The following is a 15,913-nucleotide window of genomic DNA, read 5'->3' as shown; positions in this document are numbered from 1 at the left end:
GCTGCGGCTGTGGTTTGGTTTGGTTTGGTTTATTTTGGTTTATCCTCGGGGATAGCGGGGCTGGGCCAGCTCTTCCATAAACCCTGGCATGCAGGTTGTACAGCTCAGGCGCAAAACCCTGCTTTGCCCAAAGGTGCAGGGAGTCGTTCCCTGAGCTCCTGAAGTTCTGTGCTTCAGTATCTGCAGTCAGAACATTCTCTACACATCGGTTATGGGATGGATCCAGGTAAATCCTTGGACATGCCCTGGATGCGCAGACCTTCCATACAGAGACCCTCAGCACCTGCAGCTCAGGAAGATGAATGCTGCTGGCAGAGCTTGTCTGTTTGTATTGTGTTTGTGTAAGAATGAGCAGGGAAATGAACTTTCCTCGAGTGTTTCCCGTCCTCAGCTGAGCAAGACCTGGTGAAGCTCAGTGTTAGACCTGGTACAGCCAGGTTAGATCAGGAAAGCCTAAAACTGGGGCAGACCAGCCTGGGGGTGAAGGAACCCCCTGGGTAAATGATGCAGGAAGGGCCAGTCCTCGTTCCTGGAGCCCCTCTGCCCGTGCCCATGTCCCATCTCCTCTCTGTGCTCTTCCCTTGTCCCCAGGCCATGGATTCTCCCTATGCCAACGGAGCCTACAGCCCCCCGTACCCGCCCTATGCCAGCCTGCCGCAGCCACGGGGCTTCTACTGCTCGGGGCCGGCACGCAGCCCCTACCCCCCCGAGCCCCCCGGCCTCTACCGGCCCCCGTCGCCCGCCCCCGCCTGGAGCTTTGTGCCCCCCGAGTGTCCCAGCGAGGGCTCCGCGCTCCGCCGGCAGCAGCAGGGCCCCGGCTACTCCCCGCCGCAGGTAAGGGCACTGCCAGCCCTGGGTGGTTCCTGCCATGGGGGCTGGGGGCTGGGGCCGGGGGAAGCGGCTCTGGTGGCTCTTGGGCACCTTGTCCTGCCTGGTTTTTTTTACTGTTAAAAAACTGATGGTCACCCTGGTCTCTGGAGACTCTGAGCTTTTGGGCGAGGAAAGGAGGAATTGGTCAGCCAGCCTGAGCTGCAGCTGCTTCACAGAGTCCCAGAATTGCTGAGGTTGGAAGAGATCTCCAAGATCACCGAGTCTATGCCCCATCCCCACCTTGTCACCCAGCCCAGAGCACTGAGTGCCACATCTGGTCCTTCCTTGGAAACCTCCAGGGCTGGGGACTCCACCACCCTCCTGGCCCTTATGTTCCAATGTTTTACAACCCTTTCCCTGAAGAAATTCCTCCTGATGTCCAACCTGACCCTCCTCTGTCCCAGCTTGAGGCTGTTTCTTCTTGTCCTGTCCCTTGTTCCCTGGGAGCAGAGCCCGACCTGCCCTGGCTGCCCTGCCCAGCTGCCAGGGATGTCTGGGGGTGCAGTGCTGGGCTGACCCCGGCTGTGATTCCTGTTCCCCTGTCCTTGCAGACCCCAGGAATGCCGATGCCGCAGTATCCGTACGGAGATGGCAGTGCAGGGATCACGGGGCCACAGCCCAGAGCCCTGGAGGACACCTGGGGCCCCCCCTCAGTCTATGGGGTGCAGCCACGTTACGGCTGGCCCGCGGCCTCGGGGCACAGCAACCTCTACGTCTCTGATTCACACCCAGGCTGGACTGGCAGTGGGGCTCCTGCCCAGCCTCCCTCCTGGGAGCCACAGGGACAGGTGAGCTCCTGTTTGCACACACAAGGCTTAAATCCACAGCTGTAATTCCATGAAGTGCCTGCAGGACAAGATGTCCTGGGTGGGTCTTGAAATGGGTCTGACATTTCTGGGTTGGATCAGGAATTAAGAGTCTCCACATTTTTGGTCCCTGATGGGGGGGTTCAGGGGCTCAGACTCCTCCTCTGGCCAGGTGTCATTTGCTGGAGTGTTCTTTCTAAGATGGGAACCAGAGCACAGGTGCCTGTCCCCAGCATCCCCAGTTCACCATTTGGTGCAGGATAAGAGCAGAAACCTCTGGGTTTAAGGGAAATGCACTGAGAGATGTTTTCTCCTTCTGACTGCAGGACTCTGTCTATGACAGAGCTGAGCAGAGCCCCAGCCCCCACAGTTACTACTCTGACGTGGAGCAGCGGCCCTCGGGGCCAGTGACTGAGCACAGGATGGCCAAGGCCGCCCCGTGCCAGCCCCGGGTGCAGTACAGTGCCCAGCCCCAGCTCTACGAGCTCGCCCCACGGAAGGCCCTGGCCGGGAGCCGCGAGCTGGGCCGCAGAGCTGCTGAGCAGCCTTGCAGCAATCCTGCAGCCCTGCAGCCCGAGATCCAGAGGATCCTGCACGTGATGGGGGAGGCTGGACAGCTGGAGGAAGAGGTGGATGAGTTTGTAGGGAAAAAGACAGATAAATCCTATCGGCTCCTGGAGGAGATGCTGACCAAGCTGCTGCTGGAGCTGGATTCCATTGAGACTGGGGGCCAGGACAGCGTCCGGCAGGCCAGGAAAGAGTCCGTCCACAGAATTCAGGCCATACTGGAAAAACTGGAAAGAAAGGGATTGTGAAAGCACATGAGCCACAACACACAGCTGTTGTTGAGGTTCCAAAGAGTTTCAGTTCTCTTAAATCTCAGCTCTTTCTGCTACGCACTATTGACATGGAATAGCAATAAGCCCTGAGTCAACAAATCAAATCAAACCCACCAAAAAGCCAGCCCAGAAGCCCAGCCCTGAGAAACAACTCAGCAAAGGACAAATTGAGAGAGGTTTGAAGCAGCAAGAGTGTTTAATGAAGATGTTGAAGAGAGCTGGGCCAAGGATGGAGGCCTGTGGGGTTGTGTACAGAGTTCCCCAGAGCAGGTCCAGTCTCTGGGTGTCTCCTCCTGCCACAGCCAGTCTTTGAACACTGCAATGTGCAGCCACCAACCAAGACTCTGGGCTTGTCCTCACTGCCTGTAATTTCAGCTTCAGCTCCCTTGCCATAAACCCCATGTGTCCTCATAGGGGTTGTTTGGGTTTAGTGCACTGAAGGAGCAGCACTGAAGTGCTGGAGGGAGGGGCTGTGCTGGCACATGTCAGGTGGTGCTGTTCCTCTTCTGTGGTGCAGAGCCAGTGTGGGGTGTCCCTGTGGGCATAGGAACAGACTGGAAATCCTAGTTCTGCCACTGGAAGTGCAAGTTAAGGAAAGAACAGATGCAGGATGCTTGGAAGTGATTTTCAGGTCAGTTGGGTCAAAATCCCGTTTAATGTCCCTCTCCATCCTGTGAGTTTTGTGTCCCACTGTGCAGCACCACGGGGAGGGAGCAGCTCGGCCTGTTCCAGCCTCCTGGTCACCACCTGCACAGCAACTCACTGCTATGTGTGATTCTTAATAAACCCTGACCAGTTTTAAATGTTATTTTGTAATTGAGATGTCTCAAAGTGTCTTTTTCTTTAAAAGAAGTGGTGGGGAAGTGTCACCCCTTCCCCAACCAGCTGAACATACAGGGAACACATTCCTGAACAGTATTTCTTCTCCCTGCCTCCTTGGCAGAGAGTTATGTAAATCCCTGGAGAAAAGAGAATGTGAAGTGGGCTGGAATGGCAGGTTCTTGTTCAGGGCGTGGAGATCCCAGCAGCTCCGTGGGACGGTGTGGCTGCCTGTGACATTCCAGCACACCTGGGTGGGTTTTGTGTGTTTCCCCCAAAGCAGAGCTGGGATCAGGGGTCAGCCCCACATCCCACACCTCAGCCTGCAGGAAACTCTGCTGCAGCCACATCCCTGCCTGCTGCCTCTGCTTCCTTCCCACAGCACAGAGTGGAGACAGTCTGGAGCTGTGTCAGCACCCACTGTGCAGGCTCTGCATGTTCTGCAGCTGCAGAAATGGGGAACTGAGCACTCCTGACCCCTCAGATCTCCTCACCAGGCCATACTGTGCCATGGTAAGCACTGGGATAACAGCTCCTGGCAGCTGGTTTATCTTGCAGCATCCACCCACATCACAACCCCCAAATTAGAAAGTCTGTCTGTGTTTATTGCTAGGCTCATCTCTGCAGAAACCAAACTCTTACTCTGGGGGCTGCCCATTGCTTCTCCAGCAGTGCTGGCCCTCAGCAGAGGGTTTCTCAATTGCCATGGAGTCTAAAGTGTCACAGAGGGACTGAAAAACAAACATTAAATCAGCACCGCGTGCTTTCTGCTGCAATCACCCCGTGCTGGGCTGTTTGTTCGTGCTGCAGCCGGCACCAGGGTGGGGGCCACAGTGACCCCAGCCTGGGCAGGGATCGGGACAGGGGTCACAGGGAGGAACAGGGGCAGGGAAGGTGGGCAGGGGTCGGGGCAGGGATCACGGGCAGGGATCACGGGCAGGGGTCACAGGGAGGAATCACGGACACGGATCACGGCACTGATCACAGGCAGGGATCGGGGCAGGGGTCACAGGGAGGGATCGGGGGCAGGGATCACGGGCAGGGATCGGGGCAGGGATCACAGGCAGGGATCATGAGCAGGGATCACGGGCAGGAATCACAGACAGGGATCACAGGCACCGATCACAGGCAGGGATCGGGGCAGGGATCACAGGCAGGGATCATGAGCAGGGATCACGGGCAGGAATCACGGACAGGGATCATGGGCACTGATTACGGGCAGGGATCACAGGCACTGATCACAGGCAGGGATCACGGACAGGGATCACAGGAAGGGATCGCGGGCAGGGATTACGGACAGGGATCACGGGCACTGATCACAGGCATGGATCACAGGCAGGGATCGCGGGCAGGGATCGCAGGTATGGATCACAGGCAGGGATAGCGGGCAGGGATTACGGGTAGGGATCGCGGGCAGGGATCGCGGACAGCGCTGCGGGCACTGCGGGCATGCACTGCGGGCACAGACTGCGGGCAATCCCCGCTCCTCCCCGGCCGTGACGGGGGAGGCGGGCCGCGGGCAGCACCGCCCCGGGCTGGGCGGGCACCGGGGCCGGAGCGGAGCCTGCGCTGCCGCCCGGGCCGGGCCGGGCCTCGCCGCCGCAGCCGCACCGGGACCGCGTTTCCCGATCCCTATTCCCGGCGCGTCCCGCGGGCCCCCGGCGGCGGCGGGAGCGGCGCTGCCCCCATGGCCGCGCAGCCGCCGCCCAGCGCCGCCGAGCCCGTGGAAGCGGAGCCGGGCGGGCCGTACGAGGCGGTGGCGCCGCACTGGTTCTACTGCAGGGTGACGGACACGCGGGAGCGCTGGGTGCCGTTCAGCGCGCAGGACTCGGAGCGGCTGGAGGAGGCGCACGGCGCAGGTACCGCGGCACGGTCGGGGCACTGCCACGGGCCGGGGGCATTGCCGTGGGCGGGGGGCACTGCTACGGGCGGGGGCACTGCCGTGGGCGGGGGCACTGCCGCGGGCGGGGGGCACTGCCGCGGGCGGAGGTACTGCCGCGGGCGGGGGGCACTGCCACGGGCCGGGGGGCACTGCCGCGGGCCGGGGGGCACTGCCACGGGCCGGGGGCACTGCTACGGGCGGGGGCACTGCCGTGGGCGGGGGGCACTGCCGCGGGCGGGGGGCACTGCCACGGGCCGGGGGCATTGCCGTGGCCGGGGGCACTGCCACGGGCCGGGGGGCACTGCCACGGGCCGGGGGCACTGCCACGGGCGGGGGCACTGCCACGGGTGGGGGGCACTGCTACGGGCGGGGGCACTGCCGTGGGCGGGGGCATTGCCGTGGGCGGGGGCAGTGCCGCGGGCCGGGGGCACTGCCGCGGGCCGGGGGCATTGCCGTGGGCGGGGGTCCCGCGGCACCGCCCGCTGCAGCCCCACCGCCCCTCGGGTCCACAGCCCACCTCCCTGCCCCTGAATCACCGCCAGGAGCGGGCCTGGGGAGGTGAGTGGGGGAGCGTCAGGTGTGTGCTTGGGTGGGTAGCAGGGAAAAATTCCCATGGCTTCCACCTGGGATGCTAGATTTTCCCTCGAGGAGTTTTAAATTGGGACTTTTTTGGCGGTGTGCCTGCTCCCAATAACTGAGCTGTTATGATGCATTAAATGGTCTGACCCCATTCAGCTGATGCTGCTCTAAATTATATATAATCGTACTGTGAAGCATCCTCTGGTGAGGCTGAGAGAACAGTGGCAGGATGGCAGGAATTCTGCTGGGAGAGTCCTCACAGCGTGGAGCTGTGCCTGCTGTGGGACCAAGGACTGGAGGTCAGCTACAAGCCCCGTGCTGAGGCCCTTGTGTGCCCAATGTCCCCATCTGTGCCACCTGCTGCTGCCACCTGCTGTGCCACCAGAGCTCCCATTGCCCAAGGTTGGGCTCCCGTCCTCCCTCGCCCAGGAAGTTTTGGATTAGAGGCTGTGCTGCCCATCCCCAGTGCTGCTGCCTGGCCCAGCCCAGCACAGGGAGCTGGGCCACCAGCCCAGCCCACAGCCAGACCCAAAGGCAGCGAAATTCACAGTTTGAGGTCTATACTGGGGTTTGTAGAGAGTTCTCTGTTTCAGAGAGGAACAGGTTGGGGATAGGAGACCCTGGTGCACCCCACTGTTACACAATGCACTTCCCACAGCCACAGTTTCACTTTTACCCTCCAGGCGGGGCAGGGAGAGGCCATGTAAACATGTGCCTGAGCTAGACAGAAGGACAATGTCATGTAATATTTTTATCTCACCTGGTGCCTCTGGGGGAAGCCCTGCCCAGGTGCCCCGATGCCGCTCTCTGAACTTGGGTGCAGAGGACATTGGCACCTGCTGCCGTGGCTCTGACCCGCCCAGCCTCCAGCCCATGGCCATTGCAGGCTCCTGACTGAGTGCAGCCTGTATTCCCACAGGGAAGGCCCAGGATGACGTGGTTGTCCCCACCTCGGGGGGCAGGTACGACGTGCACCTGCGGGCGCGGCGGCGCATGGCCGTGTACTGGGAGGAGGAGGAGGCTGAAGTGCGACGCTGCACCTGGTTTTACAAGGGGGACAAGGACAATAAGTTCATTCCCTACTCGGAGTCCTTCAGTGAGGAGCTGGAGGTAAACACACCTTTCCCGTTGGTTTCCATCCCAGCTTCTCCTTGTCGCTGTCTCAGCTGTCCCAAACCCCAAACAAGGCCACTGGCACCACAGTCAGGCCTGAGGACGTGAACTCCAAAGAGGCTTTGGCACAGCATTCCTGTGGCTGATTGATGTAACTGTGAGCACTGCCGTGGCCTCCCCTTCCCCTGCCCTCAATGCATCCTTCCACAACACTTAAAGTTTCAGGCTTTCCTTTGGGATGATAGAGATATATAGACAGACGTATAAAAATACCCATCTTTGCAATAATCTCTATTCTGATGTACCAAAACCAGTTCTAAGTTGATGGTGAAATCTGATGCTGCTGCTGTCAAAGTGGGGAGTTCTTAAACGCTCTCAGCAGGTGATCCTGGGATGACCCTGCTGCTCCTTCAGCTGATTTCTCTGCTGCCTTTGCAAAGTGTTGATAAGAGATTCTGAAAACTGGGTTGGGAATGTTGCAAGAGGTTGGGCATTGATGGGCATAGTTCCAGCTGACTCACAGTGGGTGTTCTCTTCTGTAGGAAGCTTACATGATTGCAGTGACCCTGGGAGAGTGGAAGAAGAAGCTGGAGTCCCCCAATAGAGAAGTCATTATCCTGCACAACCCAAAGGTGAGCAGGGCCTGGTGATTTCTGTGGTGACCAGTGAGCACATCCCCTTTTTGGGTCTCTTTGTGCTGTTCCCTTCAAATGTGTTTGTCCCAATTCCACTCACCTGCCTGTACCAGAGGAGAGGGCAGTGGCAGCTGAGTCTGCCAACAGCTTCACGTTTCTTTTCAGCACTTCTGTGGGCAGAGGGCTCAGCCCAGCTCGGTGGTACCAGCCTGTGTCACCCAGCTGCTGCTGTGGCTGTCTCTGCTCTCGGGTCACTGACAGGCTCTTCTTGTTCCCAAGCTGATGGTTCACTACCACCCCGTGGCCAGCTCTGATGACTGGGTCTCCACCCCCACGGAACAAGGTCGGCCCCGCACTGTGAAGAGAGGAGTGGAGAACATCCCTGTGGAGATCCCCAACGGTGAGCTTGCTTCTCCCTCCACCCATCCAAAACCCTGTGGAGTTTTCCTGATCACTCAAAAGGACTGGCAGAAGCTCCCATGATCCTTTAAGTGAACTGCATGTCAAAACATTTTGTGCCAAAAGGATCCAAATGGTTTCAGAAACCTCCCCAGCCCCAGCGAATTCATTGCAGTGAATGTGCAGGGCTGCAGATGTAGGGGAGGGTGCTGAGCTTCCATCTCCTGCACAGACACAGAGCTGCTGGGAGCTCTTCACTGCCTGAAATGACCCCTGGGGTCTCAATGGCTGGATTTGGACAGGAGGAGAGTTCCTTGCCCTGCTAGGCACACAGTGGTTTATCACTTCCCTCTGTGCTGGTGACTCTCTGGGGCACATGCTGTCCCCATCTCTGCAGCCAAGTGTCAGCTCTGTGCCCTCCCAGCTGCCCTGAGCTCCCAGTCAGGCCTCAGGACTCGTCCCCATGAGGACATCAGGCAGTTACTCCATTTTCCATGGGTGCCTGCTCTCAGGAAGGCAGGCATGCAAACTAAGGTGTGTGGGAAGTAGAGAACAAGCCCTGACTCCACCTGGGGCCTCCCTGGGAGATGCAGCTCCATGGGGCTCAGCAGTGGGCTGGGCATGGGGCAGCTGCACTGAGCCCTCCTGGTCCTGCAATTCCCTGTGCTGAACATCCCCACGGCTGGGCAGGGGTGAAGAGCAGTGGGGACGAGCCACCACCCCTTCCTCTGCTGCCCTCTTGGTCCAGATCCATCCCAGGGCAGGTGGCTGAATTTAGCTGGACTAAGAAATGTGAGAAATGCCAGCAGCCCTGAGGTGTAAATCCGGGCACTAACAAGGGCTGAGGTGGGGGTGGGAGGCTCCAGCCCTGCACAGTGGTGCCTCCAGCAGCTCCTTTCCCTGCTGGACACTGTCTCCCGTGCCCTGAGCTCCCTCCCCTCCTCAGGAGAGCCGCTGCAGATCGACCACCTGGTGTTCGTGGTGCACGGGATCGGCCCCGCCTGCGACATCCGCTTCCGCAGCATCGTGCAGTGCGGTAGGTGCAGGGCTGGGAACCTCCCAGGGCTGGGGAACCTCCCAGAGATGGGAATGGGAACCCTCCCAGAGCTGGGGAACTTCCCAGGGCTGGGGAACCTCCCAGAGATGGGAATGGGAACCCTCCCAGAGCTGGGGAACTTCCCAGGGCTGGGGAACCTCCCAGAGATGGGAATGGGAACCCTCCCAGGGCTGGAGAACCCTCCCAGGGCTGGGAAACTTCCCAGGGCTGGGGAACCCTCCCAGAGATGGGAATGGGAACCCTCATAGGGCTGGGGAACTTCCCAGGGCTGGGGAACCTCCCAGAGATGGGAATGGGAACCCTCCCAGGGCTGGGGAACCTCCCAGGGCTGGGGAACTTCTCAGAGATGGGAATGGGAACCCTCCCAGAGCTGCGGGACTTCCCAGAGCTGGGGAACCCTCCCAGAGATGGGAACTCTCCCAGAGCTGGGGGACTTCGCAGGGCTGGGGAACCTCCAGAGCTGAGAACCCTCCCAGTTCATCCTGGGGCTGGGAAACGCTGCTAAGGGGCCCCAGAGCATTCCCACACACGGGCAGGCTGCAGGGCCAAGCTGCTGACTGTGGGCAGTGTGAATGGAACACTCACTGACCCACCAAATCCCACCTTCTTAAGGGGTTTAGGCAGCTGTTGTTCATCAGTTATGCTTCACAACAGTTATTTTTTAGGCATGTCTAAAAATGCCTTACCCTGACTGCCAGACCAAAGTCCTGCCCTGCCCCTGTGAAGGAGGTACACATGGGGCAGTGAAATCCAGTGAGCACACGTGGCAGGACATGGGGCCTCCCCTGATCTGCAGTTAAAGATTCAGGGACTTAGGGGAGCAGCAGCAGATTAAAGACCCTGGTGGGATTTCCCCGTAATGATCTTCCATCGTATTAAGTGGTGTTGGTGCCACGGGCTGGCCCCAGAGCCTGGTGGATCTCCACAAGAGCTGTTGTGTTTTGCAGTGAATGATTTCAGGAACGTCTCCCTCAGCATGCTGCAGTCCCACTTCAGGAAGGCCCAGGAGCAGCAGCAGGTTGGCCGGGTGGAGTTTCTGCCCGTGAACTGGCACAGCTCCCTGCACTCCACAGGCGTGGACGTGTAAGTGTCCCACAGCCACTGCCCCTGGGCTGGGGGATGGCAGGGAGCCTCCTGCCCTGGAAACTCCACTTCTGTTGGGAAAGCAGGAAAGCTGTGAATTTTTAGGGTAGGGGTGAGCAGGACAGACAGGGACCCCCAGAGCACCTCCCCATTCTGCAGCACACAGCAGGCACCTGCTCTGATCAGCATCCTGGGAATAGAGATCTGCCTTTCCCTGGCTGATCTTGGGACTGTAGACATCCACACCTTGTAAAGGCCTCTGAGAGCTGAGTACCCAATTCCTGCACTGCAGGGAGGGCAGGCGGCAGCCAGCTGCAGGGCAGGCTCTTTATTCCCAGAATGTAAGAGCACAGGCTGTGCTTTGCCTGCAGTCTGGGCATAAGCCGAGGGTCTGGATTACAACACAGCTCCTTGGAGACTGTGTCAATGCTCCTCTGAAGTTACCCTTTGCTTTAGAGCAGGGCGGGTCCCGTGGCTCCCCACTGCAGCCCCCCGTGCCCTTTCCCCGCAGTGACCTGGAGCGGATCACGCTGCCCAGCATCAACCGCCTGCGTCACTTCATCAACGACACCATCCTGGACGTGTTCTTCTACAACAGCTCCACCTACTGCCAGACCATCGTGGACACGGTGGCCTCGGAGATGAACCGTCTGCACCGGCTCTTCCTGCAGAGGAACCCGCAGTTCAGGGGCGGGGTGTCCATCGCGGGGCACAGCCTGGGTGAGGTGGGGTGCCCGGGGAGCAGGGGGGGCCCCTCTGGGTCAAAGGGACACCTTGCCCTAGGCCAGGCTGCTCCCAGCCCTGTCCCAGCTTCCAGGGGTGTGGCACCACAACTTCTCTGGGCAGCCTGTGCCTGTGCTTCACCACTGAGTCAATAATTTCTTCCTGACATCTGATCTAGCCTGCCCTCTGTCAGCCATTGCCCTTTGTCCTGTCATTGCCTGGTGCAGCTCTTCCATCCAAAAAGGAGGTGGCTCAGGCCCTTCCCCTGCAGGTGCTGATGCTCTTCCCATGGCTGGTTTTAGGATCACTCATTTTGTTTGATCTCCTGACTAACCAGAAGGCTGATCCCGAGGAGGATGAGCACTGTGCACAGGTATGGGAGGTCACTGACCCCTTTCTCCTGCAGCTGCATGGGGATGGGGGAGAGCACAATATGCACAGGAGCAGACTGGTGAGCAGAAAGCATGATCCCTTCTGGATCTGTTCACAGGGGTCCAGGACAACCTCAAGCATGGTGGGTATTGAGGAAGTAAAAGAAATCCTGAAGAAGCTGGAGCTGTCTGAGTATTGTGATGTTTTTGAAAAGGAGAAAATGGACAGGCAAGCACTGGTGAGAAGTTCTCCTGTTTACCTGGCTCTTGTGGCTCTTCTTTGCTTTTCTTCCCCATCATCCCATCACTGCACATCTTCTAGTACTGAGTCACACATGAAGCATCTCTGAGGAAGAACACAGTCTCATCAGGAAGAGACACCCCACCTCTGCTCCTCGACTAACACCAGCTTTGCTTATTTTCCAGTTTTTGTGCACAGACAAAAACCTTAAAGAAATGGGAATTCCCTTAGGGCCAAGAATGAAAATACTCCATTACATCAGCTCCAAGACAGAGATGAAGGTTTGTTTTCTGCATGGCTTGTGCTCATGCCATCACATCCCATCCCATTCCATCTGTCTGACACAAGGACCCCTTTGTGCTGCTGCAGGATCAGAGCTCAGCAGCTCCCAGGCACAGTGAGTGTGGAGCCAAGCCAGGATCCCTGTCCCAGCATGGGGACAGCTCAGAGGAGATCAGGAGCTGCCAGTACAGGGACGTGGGCTTGGGACAGGTAACAGCTGAGCTCTGGCTGCACCCACAAAGCCCTGTAACACCAGCACAGAGATCATGAACAGCCCTGAGCATCCCCCTCTCCCAGGTGTCAGCAAACTACCCCCAGCTGAACTACAAGCCCAGCATCTTCTTCGCCTTCGGCTCTCCCATCGGGATGTTCCTCACCGTGCGAGGGGTGAAGCGCATCGACCCCAGCTACAGCCTGCCCACCTGCAAGGGCTTCTTCAACATCTTCCACCCTGTAGGTACAAGAGCCAGAGCTGCCCTGCCTGGGCCAGGAGGAGCAGGAGCCCTGGCCACTGTCCCCCTCTCGTCTGCAGTTTGACCCGGTGGCGTATCGCATCGAGCCCATGATCGTCCCGGAGCTGGAGTTCGAGCCCATGCTGCTGCCCCACCACAAGGGCAGGAAGAGGATGCACCTTGGTATGGCCCAGGCAGCCGCTGTCCCCTGGCCCAGGGCTGTGCTGCAGCCCCCAGCCCCACAGCCACCCCCCTCCTGCCTTGCAGAACTGAAGGAGGGGCTGACCCGCATGAGCGTGGACCTGAAGAACAACCTGCTGGGCTCCCTGCGCGTGGCCTGGCAGTCCTTCACCCGCGCCCCGCTGCCAGCCCTGGAGCCAGGGAGCGCTGAGGCTGAGGCTGAGGCAGAGGCTGGCACTGAGAAGCAGCCAGGTGGGTGGTGGGGTGCGTGGGGCAGGGAGGAGCTGCCTGTGCAGGCTGGGCTCCCACAGCCACAGTGCCCAGCCAAGGGATCTCCTCTGGGCTCTGGAGGCAGCTGGCTCTCCCCAAATGCTGTGGCATGCCCCTGTTAGCCCCTGATTAAGGGATTTTCTGCATGCACACCACATTTTAAACCCATCCCCTTCCTCTGGCTGTCCCTGCACTGCTGTTTCTCAGCACTTCAGCTGCCTCTCCCCTTTGGGAGCTGCAGAGGAGTAAAGGGAGTGAGACCACATCTTGAGTACTGTGTCCAATTCTGGGGCCCTCAGTTTAGGAAGGATGTTGATATGCTAGAACGTGTCCAGAGGAGGGCAACAAGGCTGGTGAAGGGCTTGGAACACAAGCCTTAGGAGGAACGTTTGAAGGACTGGGGTTGTTTAGCCTGGAAAAGAGGAGGCTTAGAGGTGACCTTATTGCTCTCTACAACTTCCTGAAGGGAGGCTGTAGACAGGTGGGGGTCAATCTCTTCCACTGGGCAGCATCTGACAGAACCAGAGGACACAGTCTCAAGCTACATCAGGAAAGGTATAGGTTGGATGTTAGCAAGAAATTTTTCACCGAAAGAATAATAAAAGTACTGGAATGCTCTTCCCAGAGAGGTGGTGGAATCATCATCTCTGGAAGTGTTCAAGAAAAGGCTGGACATGGCACTTAGTGCCATGTTATAGTCTATACTCTGAGTTGAGGTGTTAGGACATAGGTTGGACTCGATGATCTTGGAGGTCTCTTCCAACTTCAGTATTCTGTGATTCTGTGGGAGGGCATGGCCCTGCTGTTGCAGTGCCATGGCTGCTGGTGCCCTGTGGCTGAGCCACACTCTTCCTTCCCCCAGACATGAAGGCAGAGGAGCCCCCAGCAGCAGTGAAGGAAGAGCCCCCCCCAGTCAACGTGGGGAGGCTGAACGGAGGGAACCGCATCGACTACGTGCTGCAGGAGAAGCCAATAGAGAGCTTCAATGAGTATTTGTTTGCACTCCAGGGGCATCTCTGCTACTGGTAAGTGTCTGTGTAATGCTCAGGGCTTCACATTTACAGAATGGCATCAGTGTCAAAGCTAGCAGAGCCTCAGCTGATCTCGGGAACAGGATCTCGTTTCTGTGACACACAGAGGGTGGGCACAGACAGAGGAAGCATGTGGTGCTGCCTGCATCTGCCCCAGCCATCAGAGATGTCCTGACAGAGTGCAGGGAATGCCCTTCTGATTGCCATGTCTCCTCCTGCAGGGAGTCAGAGGACACGGTTCTGCTGGTTCTGAAGGAGATCTACAAGACACAAGGCATCACACTGGATCAACCTTTACCAGGAAGCCAGTGACCAACCTGTGCTGTACTGGCTGTAAGTCACCTTTTCTAAACCCCTTCTGGATTTCCTAGGACACCTCAGAGGAGATCTGGTTTGTTTGAGGGAGTAATATCCATTATCTAAGGCAGGGAATTCATGTCAGCTTTCTTCTTTGGCCTGTCAGCACCTTTGCCTGTGTTCACCTTTTGCTTTCTTAGGTCCAGTCCCACTGAGTTCTCACCAGGAAAGTCCAGATCTCTTCTCTGCTGCCGTGTCCTGCATGCTGCTTCCCAAGTACTTGCTGCTGCCTGGACATAAGGATGGATTTTCTTCCATTTTGGGTAGGGGGAAAAACTGTCAAGGGAAAACCACTTCTGCTCAAGCACACACAACACCTGTACAGTGACTCCCTGTGGCAACGCGTACTTTTCACCCTGCACCCTGTGAGTCCCCACAGCAGCTCCTCCAGCAGTGCAGCAGAGCTGTCAGGCTCCTTGGGGAGGACAATCAGAGCCCGGGACCTGAGGAGAAAAAGCCTTAAACACAGAGCATGGCAAGAGCTCCAGCAGCCCTGGAGCAGGGGAGGCTGCTGGCTGCTAACAAACACCCAGAGCAGCGCAGGCCTGGGAGGCAAAGCCCAGGGCACAGGCTGCTGCTGAGCCAGCAGGGTCTGTGCAGCAGCCACTCACATCCCTGCACTGCTGCTGCATGTTTGTGCAGCCCCGGCCATGCCAGGCAGGGCTGCCCTGTAAGAGAGCAGCATGTTCCTGCTCCTCCCTGCTGTCTTGTGCTGGTAGTGCCAGCTCAGCTCCCTCACCCAGCCCGTGCTGGCAAACCAGGGGCTCCCCCTGCACTGACCAAGGCTGTACCTGCTCCCAGGAAAGCTTCACCCCAGCCCCAGCTGGGGAGTAGCAGCTGCTCCTGGCAGTGTCAGGGCATCGTGAGCCCTTTGTCCTGCAGGACATGGAACCATCAGCTAAGGATGGAGATTCTGTGCCCAGCACCCTCCAGTCCTTGGTTTTAGCTTTAAATGTACAAAACACAGCCAGCAAAGGTGCAGCCCAGATCCAGCAGGGTCTGGGCACTGCAGGAATGACACCAGCTCAGTCTGCACCTGCCTTGAAGCTTTTTTCTGAGGGGGACAGGGTAGAAAGCCTCAGTGATCCTTCCTGGCCACCAAAGCCCCTGGGCTGGCACAGTGCCTGGGCTGGGGCTCCAGTGCTGTGTGAGGTGTTGCTGTGCAGCCTTTGGAAGAGCCAAACCACTTTTCCTCCTGCTGACTTTTGCCCTGCATGGGGTAAGAAGCCTTTTTCCCCCACAGCCTGTTGGTTTGTTTTTCCTCCATTGTCTGTCATTTGCACTATTGGAAGGGTTTTGTTTGCAGCCTCCATCCCTCCTCCCTTCCCAAGGAACAGAAGCTGTTCTTACCTGAGTGCAGGAACAGCCAAGCTGCTTGGTCAGCACCTGAACTGCTGCTGGCTAAGGTCTCATGGGAGTAGGAAATGGGACAGTCTTAACATGGGACACTAATGATCAGCTTTTTAAGTTATGCACTTTGTTTAAAAAAAAAAAAAAAGAAGTTAAATACATTTTAAATGTTATTTAATGTCTTTTCCAGTAAAAGCCAAAATAAATAAGTAGATGACTGTGGTGTGTACATGTCTGGGGGGAGAGGGAAGGGTTGGGAAATTCACATGTGCAGTTTTAGGGGAAAGCAAAGCTATTTGTAATTCTGTCGAAGCTGCAGAGTTATAGAGGGTCTAAACTGCAGCTGATGGGGTTTCATTAGTGACTCACCTGCCTTGCTGTGCTGCAGCCTCACCTGTGCTGTTTGCATGTACTACACCTGTCTTTGAAGGGACCAGTGACCAAGAGCTGCTCACAGAGCCCCTGGCAGGCAGCTGGCCCTGGATCTGCCCTTCCTTGGAGAGACAGACCATGGGCAGGGAAACAAGCACCTGTGCAGGGATCTCACACAGGTGCAGGGATGCTCTCAGGCACC

At 57.9% G+C, this 15,913-nt stretch overlaps 2 protein-coding genes across 3 annotated transcripts; both read left to right on the top strand.

Moving 5' to 3' along the window:
- Positions 1-31: 31 nt before the first annotated feature.
- BAG4 (BAG cochaperone 4) lies at positions 32-3,323 on the top strand. Its single transcript, XM_056508657.1, has 3 exons — positions 32-834; positions 1,422-1,658; positions 2,003-3,323. Exons 1-3 carry the CDS (start codon positions 502-504, stop codon positions 2,489-2,491), a joined length of 1,059 nt encoding a protein of 352 aa, XP_056364632.1. The 5' UTR covers positions 32-501; the 3' UTR covers positions 2,492-3,323.
- A 1,548-nt stretch (positions 3,324-4,871) lies between these two features.
- DDHD2 (DDHD domain containing 2) lies at positions 4,872-15,557 on the top strand. Of its 2 annotated transcripts, XM_056508627.1 has the most exons (17): positions 4,874-5,193; positions 6,715-6,905; positions 7,451-7,540; positions 7,823-7,943; positions 8,889-8,978; positions 9,947-10,082; positions 10,594-10,802; positions 11,108-11,178; positions 11,296-11,415; positions 11,603-11,698; positions 11,787-11,909; positions 11,997-12,152; positions 12,232-12,334; positions 12,419-12,583; positions 13,464-13,626; positions 13,854-13,965; positions 14,130-15,557. In XM_056508627.1, exons 1-16 carry the CDS (start codon positions 5,022-5,024, stop codon positions 13,942-13,944), a joined length of 2,097 nt encoding a protein of 698 aa, XP_056364602.1. In that variant the 5' UTR covers positions 4,874-5,021; the 3' UTR covers positions 13,945-13,965; positions 14,130-15,557. The 2 variants fall into 2 exon arrangements, with proteins under 2 accessions (XP_056364601.1, XP_056364602.1); XM_056508626.1 differs by having other exon boundaries at positions 4,872-5,193; positions 11,108-11,415.
- The last annotated feature ends 356 nt before the right edge of the window (positions 15,558-15,913 follow it).

The sequence above is a fragment of the Oenanthe melanoleuca genome, chromosome 22, assembly GCF_029582105.1.
Source record: "Oenanthe melanoleuca isolate GR-GAL-2019-014 chromosome 22, OMel1.0, whole genome shotgun sequence".
In the NCBI taxonomy this organism is placed as follows: Eukaryota; Metazoa; Chordata; class Aves; order Passeriformes; family Muscicapidae; genus Oenanthe; species Oenanthe melanoleuca.
This window is presented reverse-complemented; position numbering and strand designations above follow the sequence as displayed.

Coding starts and splice junctions, on each gene's coding strand:
- BAG4 (XM_056508657.1), top strand. CDS start 502: ATGATGCAGGAAGGGCCAGTCCTCGTTCCTGGAGCCCCTCTGCCCGTG. Junction 835..1,421: donor CCGGCTACTCCCCGCCGCAG/GTAAGGGCACTG, acceptor CTGTCCTTGCAG/ACCCCAGGAATGCCGATGCC. Junction 1,659..2,002: donor CCTGGGAGCCACAGGGACAG/GTGAGCTCCTGT, acceptor TTCTGACTGCAG/GACTCTGTCTATGACAGAGC.
- DDHD2 (XM_056508626.1), top strand. CDS start 5,022: ATGGCCGCGCAGCCGCCGCCCAGCGCCGCCGAGCCCGTGGAAGCGGAG. Junction 6,906..7,450: donor CCTTCAGTGAGGAGCTGGAG/GTAAACACACCT, acceptor TCTCTTCTGTAG/GAAGCTTACATGATTGCAGT. Junction 12,584..13,463: donor TGGCACTGAGAAGCAGCCAG/GTGGGTGGTGGG, acceptor TCCTTCCCCCAG/ACATGAAGGCAGAGGAGCCC.